At 55.0% G+C, this 19,207-nt stretch overlaps 2 protein-coding genes across 6 annotated transcripts in view; one reads left to right on the top strand and one right to left on the bottom strand.

Annotated features, from left to right (window-relative positions):
• The window catches only part of SH3PXD2A (SH3 and PX domains 2A), a 220,518-nt gene extending 210,382 nt beyond the window's left edge, over positions 1-10,136 (top strand). For 2 of the 3 annotated variants that reach the window (XM_059661286.1, XM_059661287.1), the window contains one exon: positions 727-10,136. In XM_059661286.1, coding sequence (XP_059517269.1) covers positions 727-2,697 — 1,971 coding nt within the window. In that variant the 3' untranslated portion in view covers positions 2,698-10,136. The remainder of the gene's footprint in view (positions 1-726) is intronic. The other variant, XR_009448256.1, reaches the window with a different exon arrangement.
• Positions 10,137-10,928: 792 nt separating this feature from the next.
• NEURL1 (neuralized E3 ubiquitin protein ligase 1) overlaps positions 10,929-19,207 on the bottom strand; it is a 71,821-nt gene continuing 63,542 nt past the window's right edge. For all 3 annotated transcript variants that reach the window (XM_059661301.1, XM_059661302.1, XM_059661300.1), the window contains exons 4-6: positions 17,917-18,606; positions 13,666-13,812; positions 10,929-13,145 (exon numbers count right to left, since the gene is read on the bottom strand). In XM_059661301.1, the coding sequence (XP_059517284.1) occupies positions 12,907-13,145; positions 13,666-13,812; positions 17,917-18,606 (1,076 nt within the window). In that variant the 3' untranslated portion in view covers positions 10,929-12,906. The remainder of the gene's footprint in view (positions 13,146-13,665; positions 13,813-17,916; positions 18,607-19,207) is intronic.

The raw sequence follows: 19,207 nt of genomic DNA, 5'->3' as shown, positions 1-19,207 counted from the left end.
GTTTTCACTCAGGTCAGAGGCCTGCCGCGTTGCCCTTCTCTGTCTTCCTGGCAAGCAGGGACGGTGCGGAAACAAGGTCCATCAAGCTAGTAAGTGCCACAGTCAGGACTAGAACCCAGGAATCGTGTCTCCGCCCAGTGCAGTGAAATGACCACAGGCAGTGGGACAGCTAGGCTGTGCTCTGTAGGGAGGCTCTGGCCTCAGGCCATAACTCCCAGTTCAACTCACCTGCATCTTCCCATTCTCTTCCGACCTGAGGAACCCTTTCCAGGGTCACCCAGGGAAGACCTAGCAATATTGGAGGTGGGAGGAGGATGGGAGTGGTGGAATGGTAGTTCTTTTTATACATATGGGTCCTTGGCGATTTGGTTTTGTTGGGACTGGGTACAGTGGCTCTTCTAAGTGCAGTAACTTAGGGGAAGAAGGAACAGGGGTCTGAGAGGGGGCCAGCTCGACCAGCGTATTGAGAGGCTCGGAGGGCCAGGGGAGAGCGACCTGAACAGCAGGATCCCCCCCAGCTAGGAGATGATAGGGATCTGGGTTTGAATTCGGACCCATCACTCACTACATTGGGCCCTGGACCACTTACTCGGTGGCTCAGGTGGCTCACCTGTAAATGGAGATAATGTCTCCTAGAGCCACAGTATGAATGAAGCTCCTAGCTAGCTCATCACAGGGTCCCAGTGATCCTCCCAACTCACTGGCCTGCCCGCCCCTTCCCCCTAGGTCATCGACAAAAACTCGGGCGGCTGGTGGTACGTGCAGATCGGCGAGAAGGAGGGCTGGGCCCCTGCGTCCTACATCGATAAGCGCAAGAAGCCCAACCTGAGCCGCCGCACGAGCACCCTGACCCGGCCCAAGGTCCCCCCGCCGGCGCCCCCCAGCAAGCCCAAGGAGGCTGAGGAGGGTCCGGCAGGCACCGCCGAGAGCCAGGACTCCCCGCTGAAGCTCAAGTACGAAGAGCCTGAGTATGACATCCCTGCCTTTGGCTTCGACTCGGAGCCAGAGCTGAGTGAGGAGCCCACGGAGGACAGAGGCTCGGGGGACAAGCGGCTGGCCCAGCCCCCCAGGCCCTCGCCGGCCTCCTCCCTGCAGCGGGCCCGCTTCAAGGTGGGCGGGTCCTCAGAGGACGTGGCCCTGGAAGAGGAGACCATCTATGAGAACGAGGGCTTCCGGCCCTGTGCAGAGGACACCCTGTCAGCCAGACGGTCCTCCCGGGACAGTGACTCCCCTGGAGGCTCCCCACTGTCCCTTGCCAGGAAAAACTCCCCCAAATCAGACTCCCCCAAATCGTCCTCGCTCCTAAAGCTCAAGGCAGAGAAAAACGCCCAGGCGGAACTGGGGAAGAACCACTCCTCGGCCTCCTTTTCCTCGTCCATCACCATCAACACCACCTGCTCCTCCTCCTCCTCCTCCTCTTCCTCCCTGTCCAAGCCCAGCAGCGACCTGAAGCCCCGTTCTGCCTCGGACGCAGGCATCCGTGGCACCCCCAAGGTCGGAGCGAAGAAGGACGCTGACCTGAAGGCCGGGCTGACCTCCTGTGCTCGGGCCAAGCCATCTGTCCGGCCCAAGCCATTCCTGAGCAGAGCGGAGTCGCAGAGTCAAGAGAAGATGGACATCAGCACTTTACGGCGCCAGCTGAGACCCACAGGCCAGCTCCGGGGAGGCCTCAAGGGCTCCAAGAGTGAGGACTCAGAGCTGCCCCCCCAGACAGCCTCCGAGGGTCCCAACGAGGGGTCCAGGAGAGGCTCGGCTGACCTCATCACCCTCCCGGCTGCCACGCCCCCGTGTCCCACCAAGAAGGGGCGGGAAGGGCAGGCCACCTCCTACGTGACGTGTAGTGCCTACCAGAAGGTCCAGGACTCGGAGATCAGTTTCCCCGCCGGCGTGGAGGTGCAGGTGCTCGAGAAGTTGGAAAGCGGCTGGTGGTATGTGAGGTTTGGGGAGTTGGAGGGCTGGGCCCCTTCCCACTACTTGGTGCTGGGTGAGAATGAGCCACCTGACCCCTCTGGCAAAGAGCCGGACGCCGTTACCGCCAAGAGCAAGCAGAAGGAGGGCAAGTCGGACAGCCTGGAGAAGATTGAGAAGCGGGTCCAAGCGCTGAATACCGTCAACCAGAGCAAGAGGGCCACGCCGCCCATCCCTTCCAAGCCTCCCGGGGGCTTCAGCAAGACCTCGGGTGCTGGGGTGGTGAAGATGAGGAATGGGGTTCGGCAGGTGGCGGTGAGGCCCCAGTCGGTGTTCGTGTCCCCACCACCCAAGGACAACAACCTGTCCTGCGCCCTCCGGAGGAACGAGTCGCTCACAGCCACCGACGGCCTCCGAGGCGTCCGCCGTAACTCCTCCTTCAGCACCGCCCGCTCCGCGGCTGCAGAGGCCAAGGGCCGCCTGGCCGAGCGGGCCGCCAGCCAGGGCTCAGACAGCCCTCTGCTGCCCACCCAGCGCAATGGTATCCCCGTGTCCCCCGTGCGCCCCAAGCCTATCGAGAAGTCCCAGTTCATCCACAACAACCTCAAAGATGTGTATGTGTCGATCGCGGACTACGAGGGGGACGAGGAGACGGCGGGCTTCCAGGAGGGTGTGTCCATGGAGGTCCTGGAGAGGAACCCCAATGGCTGGTGGTACTGCCAGATCCTAGATGGGGTGAAGCCCTTCAAAGGCTGGGTGCCCTCCAACTACCTGGAGAAAAAGAACTAACGGGGCACGGGTCCTTCAACCTGAGTGTGGATGGGTGGTGAGATGAAGACAATAGGGAGGGGGGAGGGGGAGGGGGTGGGGTGGGGGGAGGACAACATTAAACCCTGCAGAAGGTGTGACCTCAAGGACACTCCCCTCCAGGCTGTCCCTGGCTGGAAGGGAGGTTCTGGTGGGGGCCACCTTGAGCAGGAGGCCTGAGACCAGATGTGAGACAGCTGAGCCCCATGTGTGCCCCTTGTGACTTCACTGATGGGCTCAGCACCATCTGGGCCAGGCCAATGGGAAGCCCCAGTCGTGCCTTGGCTGCAAATCTGGAAAGGATGTGGTCCTAGAGGCCTCCGTGCCCTGCCCCAGCCTAGCCCGGTTCCAGTTGCTGGCAGCTTGTCGCCAGGGGCGGCCCGGGTGTCCTCCTCACCGTAACGGCGAATTGTGCTGGTCTCCCAGGGACCGCCGCCGCCCAGCACGGGTGGTGTGGTAGAAGACACCTCTGGCTTTGGGGCTCGGAGGCATCTCCTGTGAGCTCAGCCTGTCCCTGGCCAGGCCACTGTCCATGTCTGTTCGTTGCAGAAAAAGCAGTTCCCCAGGTGCCAGCAAGGATCACCTTCCTTCGCTGTCACTGGCCTTGAGAAGAGTGCCCGGGCGCCCGTGGAGACCCACCAGCCCGATTTACGGAGGATGGGCAGAGCCGGGGTCTCTGTCTGCACAGACTTTCTTTTGGCTATTTCTGGGTGGGCAGTTTCTTTGCATGTTTTGGGAGAGGTTTATTGATTTGGGGCTTCTCGGTTGGGCCCTGGGTTTTGGTCTTATTTTAGGGGTTGTTTGGGGGCCTCAGGACGGTCAGCCTCACGGGGCATGGGAGGGGGGTGGGGGGGCTTTTCTGTTAGACTCTCGTGGGAGGGGGGTTGTTGTTTGTGTTTCACACGTTCCCCTCCACAAGCTGGAGTCGTTTCGTTTGGTTTCCACTGTGTGGACAGTGCCTGAGGGGTTGGGGGCGGAGAAGCCCCCCCACTCCCAGACCGCGAGGCACCCACCTTCTGGTGCGAGCCCAGCCCAGGAGGGAGGAGGGTCTGGTTCAGGAGCGAAGGCGGCTCTCGGGCTGCTGGGTGACCGCCATTCTGTGTACAGTCTCCCGCTTGGGCAGGACCGAAAGCCTGAGGGGACCCCCAACTGGGCCCCCGGGCCAGACTGGAGCAAACACCACCAGCCTGCCGGCGATGCCACAGGGACCAAGGAGGTGGAGGGCCCCAGACCAGGAGCTGGCCTGGTCGTTCCGAGGGGCAGTGCCCCCGAGAAGAGAGAAGCGAGAGAATAAAGTCCCTGTCGACTTCGGGTCTTTCGATCATTGACATTTCGGAGGGGACCCTCCAGACGCCAGCGGCTTCCCGAGGACTCGCCCTTTGCTGGGAGTGGATTTCCACACGTGCCTTTGACTTCGGACAGGTCAGGCGTCACAGCCGCCGATTCAGCTGCCAGAATCCTGGACAAGGGTTGGTGTTCTCTCTCTCCACCTGCTTCCCACCCAGGACGGAGATGTTGCCTGAAGGTGAGCATGGGACCCAGGTCTTGTGCCTTCCGTGCCCCACGCGCCCCCTCCTGACCGTCCTCCCTCCCGTACACTGAAGCCTGGCAGCTATACCAAACTGCTCCTGTTCTCTGTTAAAGGGCCGTGGTGAGATTTTGTTTCCTTTTGTTTTGTTTGTGAGTTTGTTTAAAATGGAAATTAGTTATTTTCTTCTGCTGGACAGTATTAAATAGAGCAGGATGTTGAGTTAATCTGCTAGATTGCAGTACTAATGGTAGTGGTTTAGTGTCTTCATATTAATATTATTTGGACTTATTTGAACAATAATGATAAAGAAGTGGTTCATTATTTTTTAATTAATGCACTTTAATAAGGTGGAATGGAAAGAAACCCAGAGAGCAAAGTGCATTACTTAAAGATGCAGTATATACTTTTCTCATTTTTAAGCAGCACATATTTATTGAAAGAAAAAAAGTAATTTATGATTATTTAAAATAAAATTTAAAAGTAGAGTGACTGTCGGGTTAAAGGACCTTCCACGTAGCTATCTTCCAGGGGGAGGGCCCCAGCGGCCTCACTCCTCAGATGTCTGCACTGAGCCAGTTCAATCACAACGTGACAGCCAGGCCAGGAAGGAGTGCAGGACGCATCTGCCAAGCACAGAGCATCTCAGTTGGACTGGACCACAGTGCTCCCCGGAGCCTGCCTTCCCCTGCCCTTCCTCACGGTCTGGACTGCCCTGTGGGGCTCTCTACCACCGCCAGGGCCCGCATTCCCCTGCCCCTCCAGGGCCCTCTATCCTTGATCCCCAGTGCTCTAAGTGATGGTCATTAAAAGTGACCTCAAAGGTCACTCCATCCCATCCCCTCCCGTTATCGCAGCCCAAGGACAGGAAATGACTCCCAAAATCGCACGGCTAAGTTTACTGGCAGACCTCCCCACGGCATCCATCCTGGCACTCCTACCCACCCCCCTTCGAGCTTATTGTGTGGTCATCATGTTTACATTGGGACATCCAGCCCTGAGGATGGCTGGGAGTTGCTCAGGCATCCAGGGAAAGTGGGGAGTGCTGCCACCTGGTGACAGCATGGAGATGTGGGCAGTGAACAGGGATTGCCATGTCCCATCTTTGCCCCTTGCCCCTCACCACCACCCCCTTAATTCACAGCACAGCACAAGCCCTGCAAACCGAAAGAGAGTATGAATACTTGAAGCAAAAAAGGGTGCATGCCAGTCCCTCTCAGACATGGCTAGGCGATGCCAGGCCTTGTGCCCCTGGACCCCTAGCCCTACCCAGGGCAAGAGGGCCTTTCCCTAGAGCTACTGAGCTGCTTTGTGATGTTGGAGGTACTGCTGGTGGCAGGTGGAGGAGGGAGGGGCCTGGGGCTCTGACCCATCTGGAGGAAAACCAGATCGGCCTAAAAAAAAGGAAAAAGAAAAATGAAATCTCAGCAGTGTCCAAACCTAGTTTTCCATTAGTTACGATTGAAAATGTGAACTGACATTGTGTGGCTGTATACTGCAACTTTAACCATAATGAGCCCTTCTGAGGTCATTATTGAGGTTTATATAATGCCTGAAGATGCATCATTGGTGCTTTTTCTTTGTTGGAAGACTTTTTCTTTTATTACAAGGGGGAAAAAATGTCTTCATCTCTCTCCCACTTTTTATAACAGCGGGCCTGGCTGGGCTTCCTGGCCCTGCCATTGCTGTTTCCACTAGGCCAAGGGACCACAGGGGCAGCAAGAGGGAGCAGGAAGGGGTGACCCTGAACAGCAGGTGTGCCATCTGCTCCGACCTGTGGCCGGGCCCTGCCTTGCCAGCCCTCGGCCCCATCCACCCCGAGCCTGGCCCCAACAGCTTCTCTTTGTTCCCCCTCTCTTCTCCATCTTGACGAAGGCATTATATAGAATCATTTTAATCACTTTCAGATGTTAGAGCAGCATATTTTACTGGCATTTATCCATCGCTTTCCTCAGCAAGGCATGTTACTACTCTTATCATCTAAGGGAAAAAAAGACAAGGGAATTTCGGCCAAGCATTATTTTCATATTACTAGTATTTGCAGAGTAGATGTAGAACTATTTAAGTTTAGACCTTGGTTTGGTAGTTTATTTTTTTTTTTAAGGGAAAAAAGATAAGGTAACCCCTACTTTTCCTGTTTTTGTATTTAACTAATATATTATTTCTTTAAGGTTACTGACTTCCCCTATTCCCTTCAAATACTTTGCATTCTCATTCGAAAATGAAAACAATCTGAGAGACAGGAAACGTGCAATATTATCAAGAGGGATGCCAGGGCTTGTTGGGATGGTGGCGGGAGACCCGGTGGCCCAGTCTGTCGATAGAGGGAGGGGGGGCTGCTGGGAGACGTGGGAGCTGTGGAGCGGACGGGTGGTCCAGGTTATTGATCTTTTCCCCTCCTTGCCTGCCCCCCTCCCCTGGCAGGGTGTCAGGGGTCCCCACCAGAGGGCAGCCCCTTTTTCTGTTGGGTGTCATCCACCCAGAAGAAAGGGATTCAGGGAAGTAGCATGGGGCTCTTGACCTCCCGGGGCCCCCGCCCTCAGAGCAGAGCAAGGACATCCAGGAACTGTTCCTTGTTTTCATTTCCGTTGTTTCCAGCCAGCTGCTCAGAAAGACCTGTCCCAAAAGTCACTCACCAGCCCTCGCTCACCCCAGTCTCCTGATGTTTGGGCCATGATCCTTTTGATGTATGTATGTTTGAGTCTTTCTAAAACTATGCAACCTCAGTTCAGTTTATGGGCAGGAACCCTAGATGTAACCGAATCCTTTTTGGGGGAGGTGGGTGCCTTCAGCCCTGCCATATCCCAGTGAGACACCAATTTCCACGAGCCTGCAGCTGGGCCTGGTGCTAACCTGGGCCACCCATTCATCTCAGTGACTGCAGCTGAGGAGTGAGCCCTGCCTCTGCTCAACACCCCAACGGTCAGTGCCCAGAGGGTCTCGGAGAAGCAGCTGAGGGGCCTACCCAGGTCTCTGCGGACAGAACTGCCCACAACAGGTACCAAAGCGGCCTCCTCCTGAGTTGGCACAGGCAGAGGAGGCAGCAGGGTGGGAAGTCTCTGGGTTCAAGCCCCTGGAGCTCGGCTCCTCGGCTCCAGGGACGGCCTTGCTGGCGTGTCCCCTCCACCTCCAGTACTGTATGCTTGCTGCTCCAACCCGTTTGGTGCATTCCTGTACAAATATGGATCTATGTGCCAAGTGGGACTGTGCCCCCCTGTGTGGGTCTCTCCCCTTGGAGCCTCTACATCTATGTCCAACCTTTGAAAATCTTGACGCAGAGCTCTCTGGAAAAGAGAACCATCCACATAACTAAAGAATTAAGATTCCCTCACTTTTTTGAGGGCTGTGTGTTGAGAAAGTGTGTGTGTGCGTAAGTGTGCCTGAGTGCGTGCATGTGTGTAACTTCCCACTGTTACGAAGTAGGATGGGGTTAGAGAAAACCAGCGGGCACGCTGTCTCCGTTGTACAGTCCTTGGCATTGGGCAGGCCCCACGGGACTCACAGCTTCTGGCAAGTGTGTGTTATTCACACACGTAATTCTGGCTGGAGAGTGCAATGTGTCTTTTTATTTTTTTGTAATTATTTTATTAAGTATTTAGTTGGAAACTTCACACTGGCATTAACAGATCTAGCAGAAGCAGCCTAGGCCAGCGTCCCAGGCTCCCAAATAAAGTTGTGGAAAAGAGATGCTGCTGAGTGTGCTACGCGGCAGGCCGACTCCCACCCGTTGCCATGCATGTCATCACCGTGGGATGATGGCCCTCAGCTCTTGTTTCTGGGGATGATCAGGGCGAGAACTTGCTCACGGTGAGCTCAGCAGACCTGCACGTGCATGGACATCAGCACCTGCCTAGACTTCAGGCCCTGTCACTTGATGGGACTAGTGTGAAGGGTTCCCCCTTGACCTTACTGAGATTTCTGCCAAAATCATGATCCCTGTTTGGGGCAGCCTCTATGGTTCTCATGCTCCGTGACCAGAGAAGGATGGGGTCAGTGACCTATTGCCTTATTTCAGGAAAAGCAGCCCCACTGATTTAAGCTTCCCTCCTGTTTTGTCCTGTGCACCTGGGCTCTCAGACAAGAAGTTGGGCACATTGGTGCTTATAGACTGGGCAGGCCTGGTCCCAACCTGCCTTTAAGGTTGAGATTGCCATGCATCTTCCTGACCAATTCCTGCCTTTCTAATCTTGAGTTTGCACTTGACCTTGACAATCACCCACCCCTGTCCTAGAACTTAGTGGCCTTAGAGAGTGGGTCCCTGCGCTAAAGGTCCCTCCTTTGCATCCCCAAGTTTCATCCTGGCTAATGGGGCTGGACTTCAGGAGGCGAGAGAGAGAGGAAAGAATTGTTTTAAAGCAAAAGGATGGATCGAGCATGTTGGAGACGAGCAAGAGGCATGTCGGCAAGATGAGTATGTGCATGTGTGGCTTGTTTGGGTGTCTGGGACTGACCGTCCCTTCTCTGGGAAGGTGGCTTCCAGAAGAGGGTGTCTAGGCAGAAAGGGAAAAGTGTGAGAAGGCTGAGAGAGGGTTTGGAGTCTTGTCTTTATTAAAAAGAAGGAAGAAGTTGATTCTAAATATTTCAGGAAGAAGAGAGCAGGTAAGGAGGGAATTTAGTGATTCAACACACAAGGGTCCAGCCAGATCAGGTTGAAATAAGGCTGGAGGAGAAGCAGCAGGCCAGAGGAAACGCTACTTGCTGTGCCACAAGCTGGGTCCCTAGCAAGTTCTTAATGAACGGTCACTGATTTACTCAGTGGAGAGAGTAAGTCACCAGCAACAACTTGTATTTTTGAGTTTGGAGGCCCTGGATCCAGAATATTCATCCATCTCCCAGGTTCCCGGCTGGTTTTGCCCACCTCTTTTTGTCTAATACACAGCTAACCTCTCAAATTGTTTAAATCAAAGACTAGAGACCAAAAGGGTCATGTAGTTAGAGACCCGCCACCCCCAAATTGGAACCTCAGGGTCCAGATACCATCAAGCTCATCTGGGAGGAAGTCAACCTTGTTTGTTCTTCACAAGTGTCTCTGATGATACCTGTGGTTATTCAGTTGGTTGAGCCTGCCCACTGGTGTGACTTAGAAGACCGAAGACCGGGGGGGGGGGGGGGGGGGGGGGGCGTTGTACAGTGCATACTCATCCATGGATATGCCCGTTCGTGTTTAGTGGCCTATGACCAAGACACACTGCTCTTAAGTGTTTATTTCAGAGGAAGAAGGGTAAACAGCCACCATTCTTGAATCTGCATCTTGTTCTCTGCAACAGGTTTTCTTTAAACGCAGGACACAGGATGGGAAAGGGTTTCGCTGCTAGTTACTGAGAGGTTCGCAGGAAGGTGACCGAGTGATGCACACGTGAGTGGCAGGTCCCTGAAGTGTGGGTTTGTGGACCGCATGGTTGCATGTGAACTGGATGCCTCGGCTCCAGGACTTTGGGGGATTTCTCGTGGTGTCCACTTAACCCCCCTACCTCCCAGATCCTAGTGGGCTCTATGGGGGTCACGTTGTTTCCTCTTCCGCCCTCAGCAGAGAAACTGAAGGAAAGGACATTAAATTGAATGCAGTCAATTTGAGCACTAAAAAATTTCCAGGATCAATGGTGGTGCTAAACTATCTCCATGTCTATTATTTTTAATAGTGGGTTTTTTTTTTTTTATTATTGTTCTCATCACAAAAATGCAGTGTCCTTGGGGAAGGGATCCAGCCTCTTGGCCTGTACCTTTCCAGGTGTCCTTTATCATTTTGACGGGACTCTTTGGTCTGCAGAAATACTATGCCTTGGCATGCTTCTAGACTGTAAGATTTGGGTTGTTTTGTTTTGTATTTTGTTTATGTTTACGTGCATCTTCTTGTATTTCCCTGAAAATTAAATAAAGTTTTTGACCTTTTTAACTCAACAGAATCACCTCTTCATTCTCCTTAATGCCAGAAAACCCGTCCAGCTGAATGGCAAAAGCATCCCCAATGCAGAATGAACTACAGGATCCATGTTCTCTGGGGACAGGGGTGGGGGAGGAGAAGCCTCCGACCCTCCCAACTTTTGCTGAACTCTAACAAACAGGGCCGGGCCGTCCTGATGTAGGAAGCAGCCCATGGCTGTTCGAGGCCAGGCAGAGGCTGGGCAGAGGGTCCTCACTGTGTCTAGATCCCATCTGCCACCCCCAGCCTCTGCAGACAGCCAGGCGTGCTCATCTAGAAAGTTTCTCTGAAGGTCTCAGGCCAGCGGCCTGTCTTTCCTGCCCAGCTGTGCCACCCATTTGGTGTAGGCCTCAGCACCCACCCACCGGAGCTCGGCTGGGGCGCAGGGGCGAGGGATGGGAGGCCCTGTTCCTGAGGAACTCAGCACTCTCTGCTGACCTGAGGACCTGTCATCCTTCCATTAGCCCCTAGGTGGCGCCACCACCACACAAGGGGTGCAGGCCAGGTATGGATTCAGCTCAGCCAACAGAAAGCTGAGCAGGCCTCATGGACTTCCGCTGCCGCCCCAACAGCCCCAACAAACACTGCTACTCAACAGCCCAGAGACCTGAGGCTACCAAAGGGCATGGCTTCTCCCTTTCAACTTACAAGGCTCACCTGGCATTCTGGCCCCCACACTGCATGCACACCCCTCCCCCCCCCCACACACACACACACACTGGCCCTCCCTCCCCAGCCCTCCACACTGCACAACACAGCCCTGAGGCTGGTACAAATCACCTTTATTCACAATCACAGCGACCCAAGTTCACAAAGGCGGCAGTAACTACCCCACACTAACAGACGATGGATGGATGTTTGGATGGATGGATGGGTGGGTGGGTGGCTTCCTCTCCCCAACCCTCAGGCCAGGCAGCCCCCGTACTTACCTCTGAAATGGATCCTTCGACTGGATAGGGCCCCCACCCCCACAGAAGGGGTCAACAGGGGTCAGAGACTGGGGAGACCCGTAGCAGAACTATGACTTCTCGAAGACCCACTGCAAGGCTGGGAGAGACCCCACCCCACCCTCCACAGCCCCTCACCCAAGAACTAAGAGTTACACAAGTCTTCCCCCTCCCCAGACAATCATTTTACAGAGGTGCAGCTGAGGCGCAGAGGGGCTTGGACCTGGCCACAGGGATGTAAAAAGCCATCTGAGGGGGCAGAGGGCTGGGAGGCTGGGGGAGACTGGAGAGCTGGCCCCAGCCCAGGGCCTATCAGGACAAGGCGAGCAGGGCAGAGATGACTGTGGCCTAAGAGCACGTGGGGGGCACTCCCTCACCCCAGAACCAGGAATAAGAACCCAGAGGTGCTGGGACCCTGTCCCTACCCCTCATCTTTCCTGGGGATGGAGTGCCTCCCCTAAGAACAGGCTCCCTGCCTCTCACTAGGCTCCCCAGCCCTGTTCCCTGGCCCAAGCTGGGCTCCCCTCCTGCAGACTTCCTGCCGTATTCGAGCTGACGGTCACCCTGCTCCAGCCCAAGGAGGAAGGGCACTTTGTGGCTCCGAGTGACCCACCAGTCCAGAGAGTTCAGGAGGCTCACAGTTCACCGGGAGGCCTCCCAATTCAGCCCCTTTTTAAGGAGTTCTAACTCATGGTAAGCAGAGCTCGCTGTGGACTTTTAGCTGGAGTCTGGGAAATGCTGCCCCTCTCAATCCACACACACCAGGGCAGCATTTCTAGGGGCCTGAAGGGTGGAAACTCACCCCCCACCCCACCCCCCAAAAAATTACCCCACAAACCAAATAAATAAATAAATTACAATAAAGAAAAAAGCTGGTCTCACTCCAGGAAACCTCCCTGCCCCCCAACCCAGTGCCCTGGCCTTGCCTGGGGACACGCCACACCTCTGAGCATCAGCCAGGCCCAGGACAGCGCTGAGGGAGGACAGGTCACAGGGAGGAGATGCAGACCTGCTCTTAGAGACCCTGACAGAAGACAGACCCTGCTCTCCAGCCAACCAAGGGGCGAGATGATTGGGGCAGAAAGGCTACGGCCAGGAAACGGGCCGCTGCATCTCTGCCGGGGCACGGGGCCAGACACTTAGACCCTAGAGCCCCCTGCGGCCAGTCTGGGAGAGGTACCTGCTGGCCTTCCTGCCCCTGGCTGCCGGGCTCAGGGGGCGGGAGGAGAGGGAGAAGGTGAGAGCAGGTCAGAGTAGGGCAGCAGCTCGGGGGCCACCTGCCCAGGGCTGCTGCCAAGCTGGCTGTGTACCGCTCCAGGGCAGCTGGCAGAGGGAGCAAACTGATGTCCAGTCCACACTCCACTAGCCAAGCCACACGCCCCGGCCCAGGGCCACATCTGCCCAGTGGAAGGGACGCACTTTCTAATTCTCACAAAGGTGCCACACGGGCTAGAAGTCGGTCCCAGATGGGGAGGGGGTAGAACAGGCGGAGCCCCCAGTTTAGTCCCTCAGCATGAAGGGAAGAGCTGAGCACAGAGAAGGGAGAGGCAGACAAAGTGCAGACTCCTCCCCTCCCCTCTGCCGGGCGATCTGCTTCTGCCCTCCCTCCCCCCCGCCCCAAACCTGTATGCTACCCCTTTCCTCCCCAAACTTTGAGGGACCTCAGTTTCCCAAGTTTAATGGAGAAGGGAAGAGAGTTTCCAAAATGAGGAAGAAGAGAAGGGCCCCGTGGCTTGCCCCTCTGCTGGCGCTGGGCTGCAGTCCGAGGAGGCGGCGCGAGGGGTGGGCGCGCCGGGCTAGGAGCTCCGGTACGTCTTGATGATGTCCTTGATGGGGCGGCGGCAGATGGGGCAGCAGGCGTGCAGAGCCTTCTTGAGGCGCAGGCCACAGGCATAGCAGAGGCACATGTGGCCACATGTGTAGATGACCGTGTCCACTGCGTGCTCATAGCAAATGGTGCACTCATCACTCCACTGGCCCGTGCCTGGGGTCACTGGCGACTCGGGCAAGCTCACCGGCGAGTTGGGGGCTGTCCCTGGAGGTGAGGGGACACCGGTCAAGGGAGACGTGGTCCAGTCCTGCCCCAGGTTCATGGGAAGGGAGCCCCCTGGCCTCTTGTCCCCCCTCCACTTATCAGATCTACCTGTTTAGTCTGAGACCCCAACTTCCTGGACACAAGAGGGGAGAGGATGCGCCTTGGGCAGCCCCTTGCTGGCCCCTCAGTTCCCAGACCAGGGGCCAGGGTGTCCATGAAGCAGGATTGGAGGGGGGGGAGAGGAAAAAAGGGGGCCCAAAATCTTTTAAGGCAGGCTCCGCCTGAGCTATCCTTTGGTGTTCCCTGTAAGCTAAAAATGTCCTTTGGAGAAAGGTACCCAGCTAGGGGACGGAAGGGGATATACCCCAGAAATGGCCATCCAACAAGGGTTCACTAGGCCACTCCCACTCCTCCAGGGCCCCAGCCCTGATACTGGAGCTGCATGCCTTTCCTGGCCAGGGTCTCGGGGCAGGAGGTCTGGCACAGACACCATCGGCCTGGAGGGGGCCAGCCCACTTACCGCCAGCAGAGCTCCCCAGAGGTCCCGAGCTGCAGGTGCTGAGCAAGGGGTCAGAGAGGCGGCTGCCCAGGGCACTGGGCGAGGTTGGTGTGGAGGCGGGGGAGCAGGGAAGTGACGGGATGCCCCGCTCTGCCAGGATGGTGGAGCCTGTAGAAGGGGAGGGAGGAGAGGGATATACTAGCAACACAAAGGCCCACTGGGAGAAAGCTCGAGTCTCCCTCCCTCCAGTAGGTTCCCAGGAGGTAAAGTGGGGGCCACAGTCTGAGCACACAGCCAGCCACTGGGCTCAGGGCAGGATGCCACAGGCTGGGTCAGCATCCTGCCCCAGCTCTCTCTGGCGCTACATCAGCAATCTCCAAACAAGCCCCCTGCCTAGAAGCCCACCTCCACCCTTCCCCAGGCATCCTTCACCTGCAAGGTTTCCCCAGCCAGAGAACAAAGTCACCTTCCTCCCACCCAGAATGGCCCTTCCAGCCCTAGCCTCACCCTCATCACTGTCCCCAGATATCGCCCACCTTCTCCTTTGCACTGACACCTTTGAAATGCCCCTCACCATCTCCCACACTTGTCTGCCCTACATTCTTTCCCAGGCCCTCACACCTCTCCCTCTTCTACTTCTCACCTCCCCTCTCCTTCCCTCCCTCCTCCCTCCTCCCAGAGTCCTGAGGGCCTACCAGGTAACATACGCTGTGTGCGTGTGTATAAAACTGGGGACAAGACCCACAGAGCTCTTGCCCTCAAACAGCTAATGATCCAGGGAGCCTCTTGGAGCTGCCCTCAAACCCCCTCCTCCTGACACCCTTGACCCCCTCCCCCAACCACATTACCCTCTTTAGCACTGACCAGCCACACACATGACATACAAGGGGACTAAACCACCAGACTCTGGGGTATTATTTGCCCTTTTTCCAGGAACGCAGCTTTGTTTCCCCAGCTAAACCATGAGCCTCCTGCGAGCAGGTAATCTTATTCACCTGTGACTCTCTCACAGGCCCTAACGCAGTGGTTCCCAACCTTGGCTGCACGTTAGAATCACCTGGGAATCTTTTTAAAATCCTGATTTCTGGGCCTCATCCTCCGGAAATTCTGTTTCTTTGTTACTAATGTTGTGGCCCCACCCCATAACAAAGAAAGAGAATTTCCGGAGGATGAGGCCCAGAAATCAGGATTTTAAAAAGATTCCCAGGGGATTCTAATGTGCAGCCAAGGCTGAGAACCACTGCCAGAATGCCCTACACACCAGGACTCGATGAGATCTCTAAAATCAGTTATTTGCTCTAACCCATTTAGTCACTGTTTCTAGCATATTCATTAGATATCCACAGGGTTTCTCTTACTATTGTTAATAGTTTTCAAGTTAATTATTACCTCCTTCAGAATAATACCTCCAATTTGTTTTTCTTGCCTACTGCGCTAGCTAGCATTTTCAGAATACTGAAAGGCACCCTTATCAGATTCCTGACTGTAGTGAGAGCATTTCTAGTGTTTCACCATTATAAAATGTGTGCTATGGTTTGGGAGTGAAGGAACTTCACACTTCCCATTCTCAGTTCACTTAGGTCTTCAATAAAGCAAAGCATTCCTCTATAAGGGAAATCGTTACCCTTCATACAGGGTCACTGGTTTACTTTTCTTCTGGAGTCAGTCAGGATCCCCTAACACCAATTTCCTGGTGGAGATACCCAACCCTCCAAACAGCTCCAGAGCACCCTGTATACGAATTCTGAATGATTATTCTTCAACACCCATCTTGGCCCACTTACCTCTTGAGACATTTAAGTCCTGATATTATTTCTAAGCATCTTCTTTGCTCCAGTCTAGTAAGCCTCTTTGGGCAACAGAAGTCTCACTGGAAAGCTACTTATCTATTATTAGATGGTGCTGAGGCAAGAGAGTACCTTGCCCTCATGTAATTTACTTCATCTGAGGAGCAGTGGCTCCTGGTGAGTGTAGCCAAATAGCTTTTTACCGCAGCCTGATTTTTGCTACAGCCTGATTTCTTTTTATTCCATCCTGAACTTTCACCCCCAACTTCTTTCCTACTGATGTCTTTTCATCTAGCTTGATTTCTCTTCATTCATTCCTCCCTGATTTGTCGTCCCTCAATCCTAACTTCTTAGCATCCCAGCCTCATTTCTTTTCATTCTTTCTAAAATTTATTTTAACTCCATCTTCCTTTGGTTTCTGGAACACAGTAGGAAGTTCCCACTGGTTTTATCTGATTTTTGGCACACTCCCACAATCACCAACAGTGTTACATCCACAAATAACATACGCATTTAGGTGCTCACATGTGCCTACACACAGTGTGCCAATCTTATAATGTGACTCATGCTCACTCACATACACACATTATCTTGTCTATGAGGCCTCCTGGGGTGAGGTGTAGGCTGGGGCTGTAAGGCCCAGGGGTCTTTAAACTTGTCAAAGCAAACTTGGTAAAAACAGTCAGATGCCCGGGACCTATCCAAGATGTACAGAATCAAAGTCTCTGAAGGTACTCAAGGATCCGCACTTTAGCGGGTTCTCGCAGTGAGTGTGATGAAACTAGCCCACTCTACTGCCGGCGATTAGCAGACGGACACTGAGGAAGCATGAATACCTGCCCACCTTGGGGTGACAGAGATCCAGGAAATGCTTTGTAAAAAAAATATATATTTTTGTTTGGAAAAGCTGTATACCATAACCACCACCACTCCCTCCTTAAAGATTCACTCTGCATATCAAAGGCTTTGAGAAGTTCTGCAGCACAGAATCCTGCTGTCTAAGCCCTGGCGGGGTGGCACGGTTGGTTGGAGCATCATCCTGTACACCAAAAGGTGGCTGGTTCGATCCCCAGTCAGGCCATATGCCGAGGTTTCAAGCTCCATTCCTGGTCAGGGGGTGAATGGGAGGCAACCGATGAATGATCGGTGTTTCTTTCTCTCTCTCTCCCTTCCTCTCTCTCTCTCTCTCAAAATCAATAAAAATATATATCCTCAGGACTAGGTTGTGTGTGGAGAACTATCTCTGGACTTCTACACAAAGGAAACGTTTCCCCCGTGTCCTAGTATTAGGAAGAGTGAAAGAATTGGAAGAAGGGGACATAAGAGACTTAAAAATTCCCTTTGTCATAATAGAAAAGAATGACATCTAAAATCAACATGAGAAAGAAGCATGCGTACATCACTGAAAAAGTAAAAGAACTGGAGGTGGTTTCCTTTGGGGTGGGGAATGCACTGGTAGTTTTTGTGTAAACCTTTCGGACTTTATCATTTTTTATGTGTTATATGCATGTATTACTATAATAAAAACTAAATTTAAAAATAAAAATAATAAATAAATAATAACCCCGCTTTTTAAAAACTCAGTATTTCCCAGGCTTCTTTGATCCAAGGGCCTTTTTGCAACTGATACGTAACCCACAGAACACTCTGGGAAACATGGCTTACATCCAAATCTGTCCATTCAAACCCAGGAAAGCAAAGCTCAGCCTTCTGCAGCCCCATTTCCTCCGAGGCCCTCTGCTCAGAGATTCCCCACAGGCCCTCAACCCAGGCGCCACCCTGTACAGACACCTCCCTGTACAGACACCTGACTACCACTCGCCAACCTCTTTTCCTTATTTGAGCACACAACCATACTAAGAGGCAAAGGCATTTTTCTTTCCCATTTGGAAGAATTAAAACTGAGCTGGTGGAAACTATTTTCTCATTTGAAGTGTCCACTGGAGTGTGTGTACCTGGACTGTTTGTGGCACATCGGTGGGAATGGGGGTTAATCCAATTCTGCGAGTGACACTCAGCAATCCTTTCTTCCCTCCCCGGGTGCGTCTAGAGCAGTGGTTCTCAACCTTGGCTGCACATTAGAATCACCTGGGAATCTTTTTAAAATCCTGATTTCTGGGCCTCATCCTCCGGAAATTCTGTTTCTTTGTTATAAGGTGGGGCCACAACATTAGTAACAAAGAAACAGAATTTCCGGAGGATGAGGCCCAGAAATCAGGATTTTAAAAAGATTCCCAGGTGATTCTAATGTGCAGCCAAGGTTGAGAACCACTGGTCTAGTGAGATCTGAGGGCCGAGGAGTCCCTCCCAAACTCATTTCAGGTGTGTGGCTTCTAGACCACCCCGCAGGATGGGTGGCCCCTCTTCTCCCCTATCCGGATGGGCCCCCTCTTCCAGGAAGGGCTCCTGCGGGTGTGGCGGAGCGCAGCTGCAGCCAGCCTCTGGGCGCTGTGCAGGCGGCTGGCACCTGGCCAGGGGCACTCACCGAGGAGGCGGATCTGCGTGATGGCTCCATGCAGACCGAAGAGCATCCACAGGGGCTGCGAGGCGTCCACGCACAGCTGCATGCCCGCGGCGGCGCCATTGTGGCTCAGGTGCAGCTCGCCCTCGGCGTTGACCACCAGGCCCAGGATGTCGCCGCTCTGCAGGGGCCCGGGCACGCGGCACACGGCCCAGAACTCCTTGCGGTCCACCAGGGCCTCCGTGCTGAAGGGCAGGTCCGCGGGCCGCAGCGTGCCGGGGTCGCACGTGGTGACGCCAAAGGAGAGCGCGCCCGGCCGGGCGCCGCTGGAGCGCGTGACCTTGACGAAGACGGTCTCGGCCACGCGCACCGGCCGGCTGGTGAAGACGAGCGCGCGCTCGTCGCGCCCGTGCTCCAGGCGCGCCACCGTCTGCTCGTCCAGGATCCGGACGTGCGCGCCGGCGCGCAGCGGGTGGAAGCGCAGGTCGCCGTCGAGCTGCGCGGGGAGCGCGCGGCTGTGCTGCGAGTTGAGCGAGTTCTGCGGGATGGGGCAGCCCGCGGCCTGCGTGGCCTCCTCGCCTTCCCCCGCCGGCACGTTGAGGTCGCACAGGCTCACCGAGAGGCGCGCGTCGTCGGCCTCGCGCCGCAGCGACGGCCTCCGCAGGGCGGTGAAGGAGCGGGGCCGCAGGCAGTCGGGCAGCACGAGCTCGCTGTCTGTGGCAAGGAAGCGGGGACACCCGGTCAGTCCCCATCACCTGCACCCTTCCTCCAGCCAGTCTGCGGCATCAAAACACCGGACTTTTAAGCACATTGAGACTGGAAGGATGGGCACAGGCACAGAACCCGCTGGTCCTGTCCGACACCCGTATGTGCTGGGTTTTTTTAAATTGAGGATATCTCCCCCGCAGAGCGCTGCCCCTCCACCCCCACCCCTTGAGGAGCAAGGGGTCCCAGTCCCACACCAGCCCCCCAGCCCAGGGTTCCAGAGCTGGGAACCCTTAACTTTGGGCTGTAAAAACCAGCAGGGATTGTGGCTAAGTGGCATGGAGGCTGCTGGGGACTCAAGTGTTCCTCTTAAAGGGCTGGCACCAGACGGCTTTGGAGGATTCAGGGACATACGGGGAGGATCTGGTTATCCCGGCAGGAACTCAGGGGTGGCTTTCTTCCAGATGGGGTGCTCACAGGGGTCATTGTTCCTGTGCTGAGACCTTCCCGCATTACAGGGCTGACTGGCAGCCATATCAGTCTCCATCAGCCTGGCTCACACTGTTGCTCAGTCCTGGTGATTCCCTGAGACCCCACCCCACCCAAGCTG

This window comes from Myotis daubentonii, chromosome 13 (assembly GCF_963259705.1).
Source record: "Myotis daubentonii chromosome 13, mMyoDau2.1, whole genome shotgun sequence".
Lineage (NCBI taxonomy): Eukaryota > Metazoa > Chordata > Mammalia > Chiroptera > Vespertilionidae > Myotis > Myotis daubentonii.
This window is presented reverse-complemented; position numbering and strand designations above follow the sequence as displayed.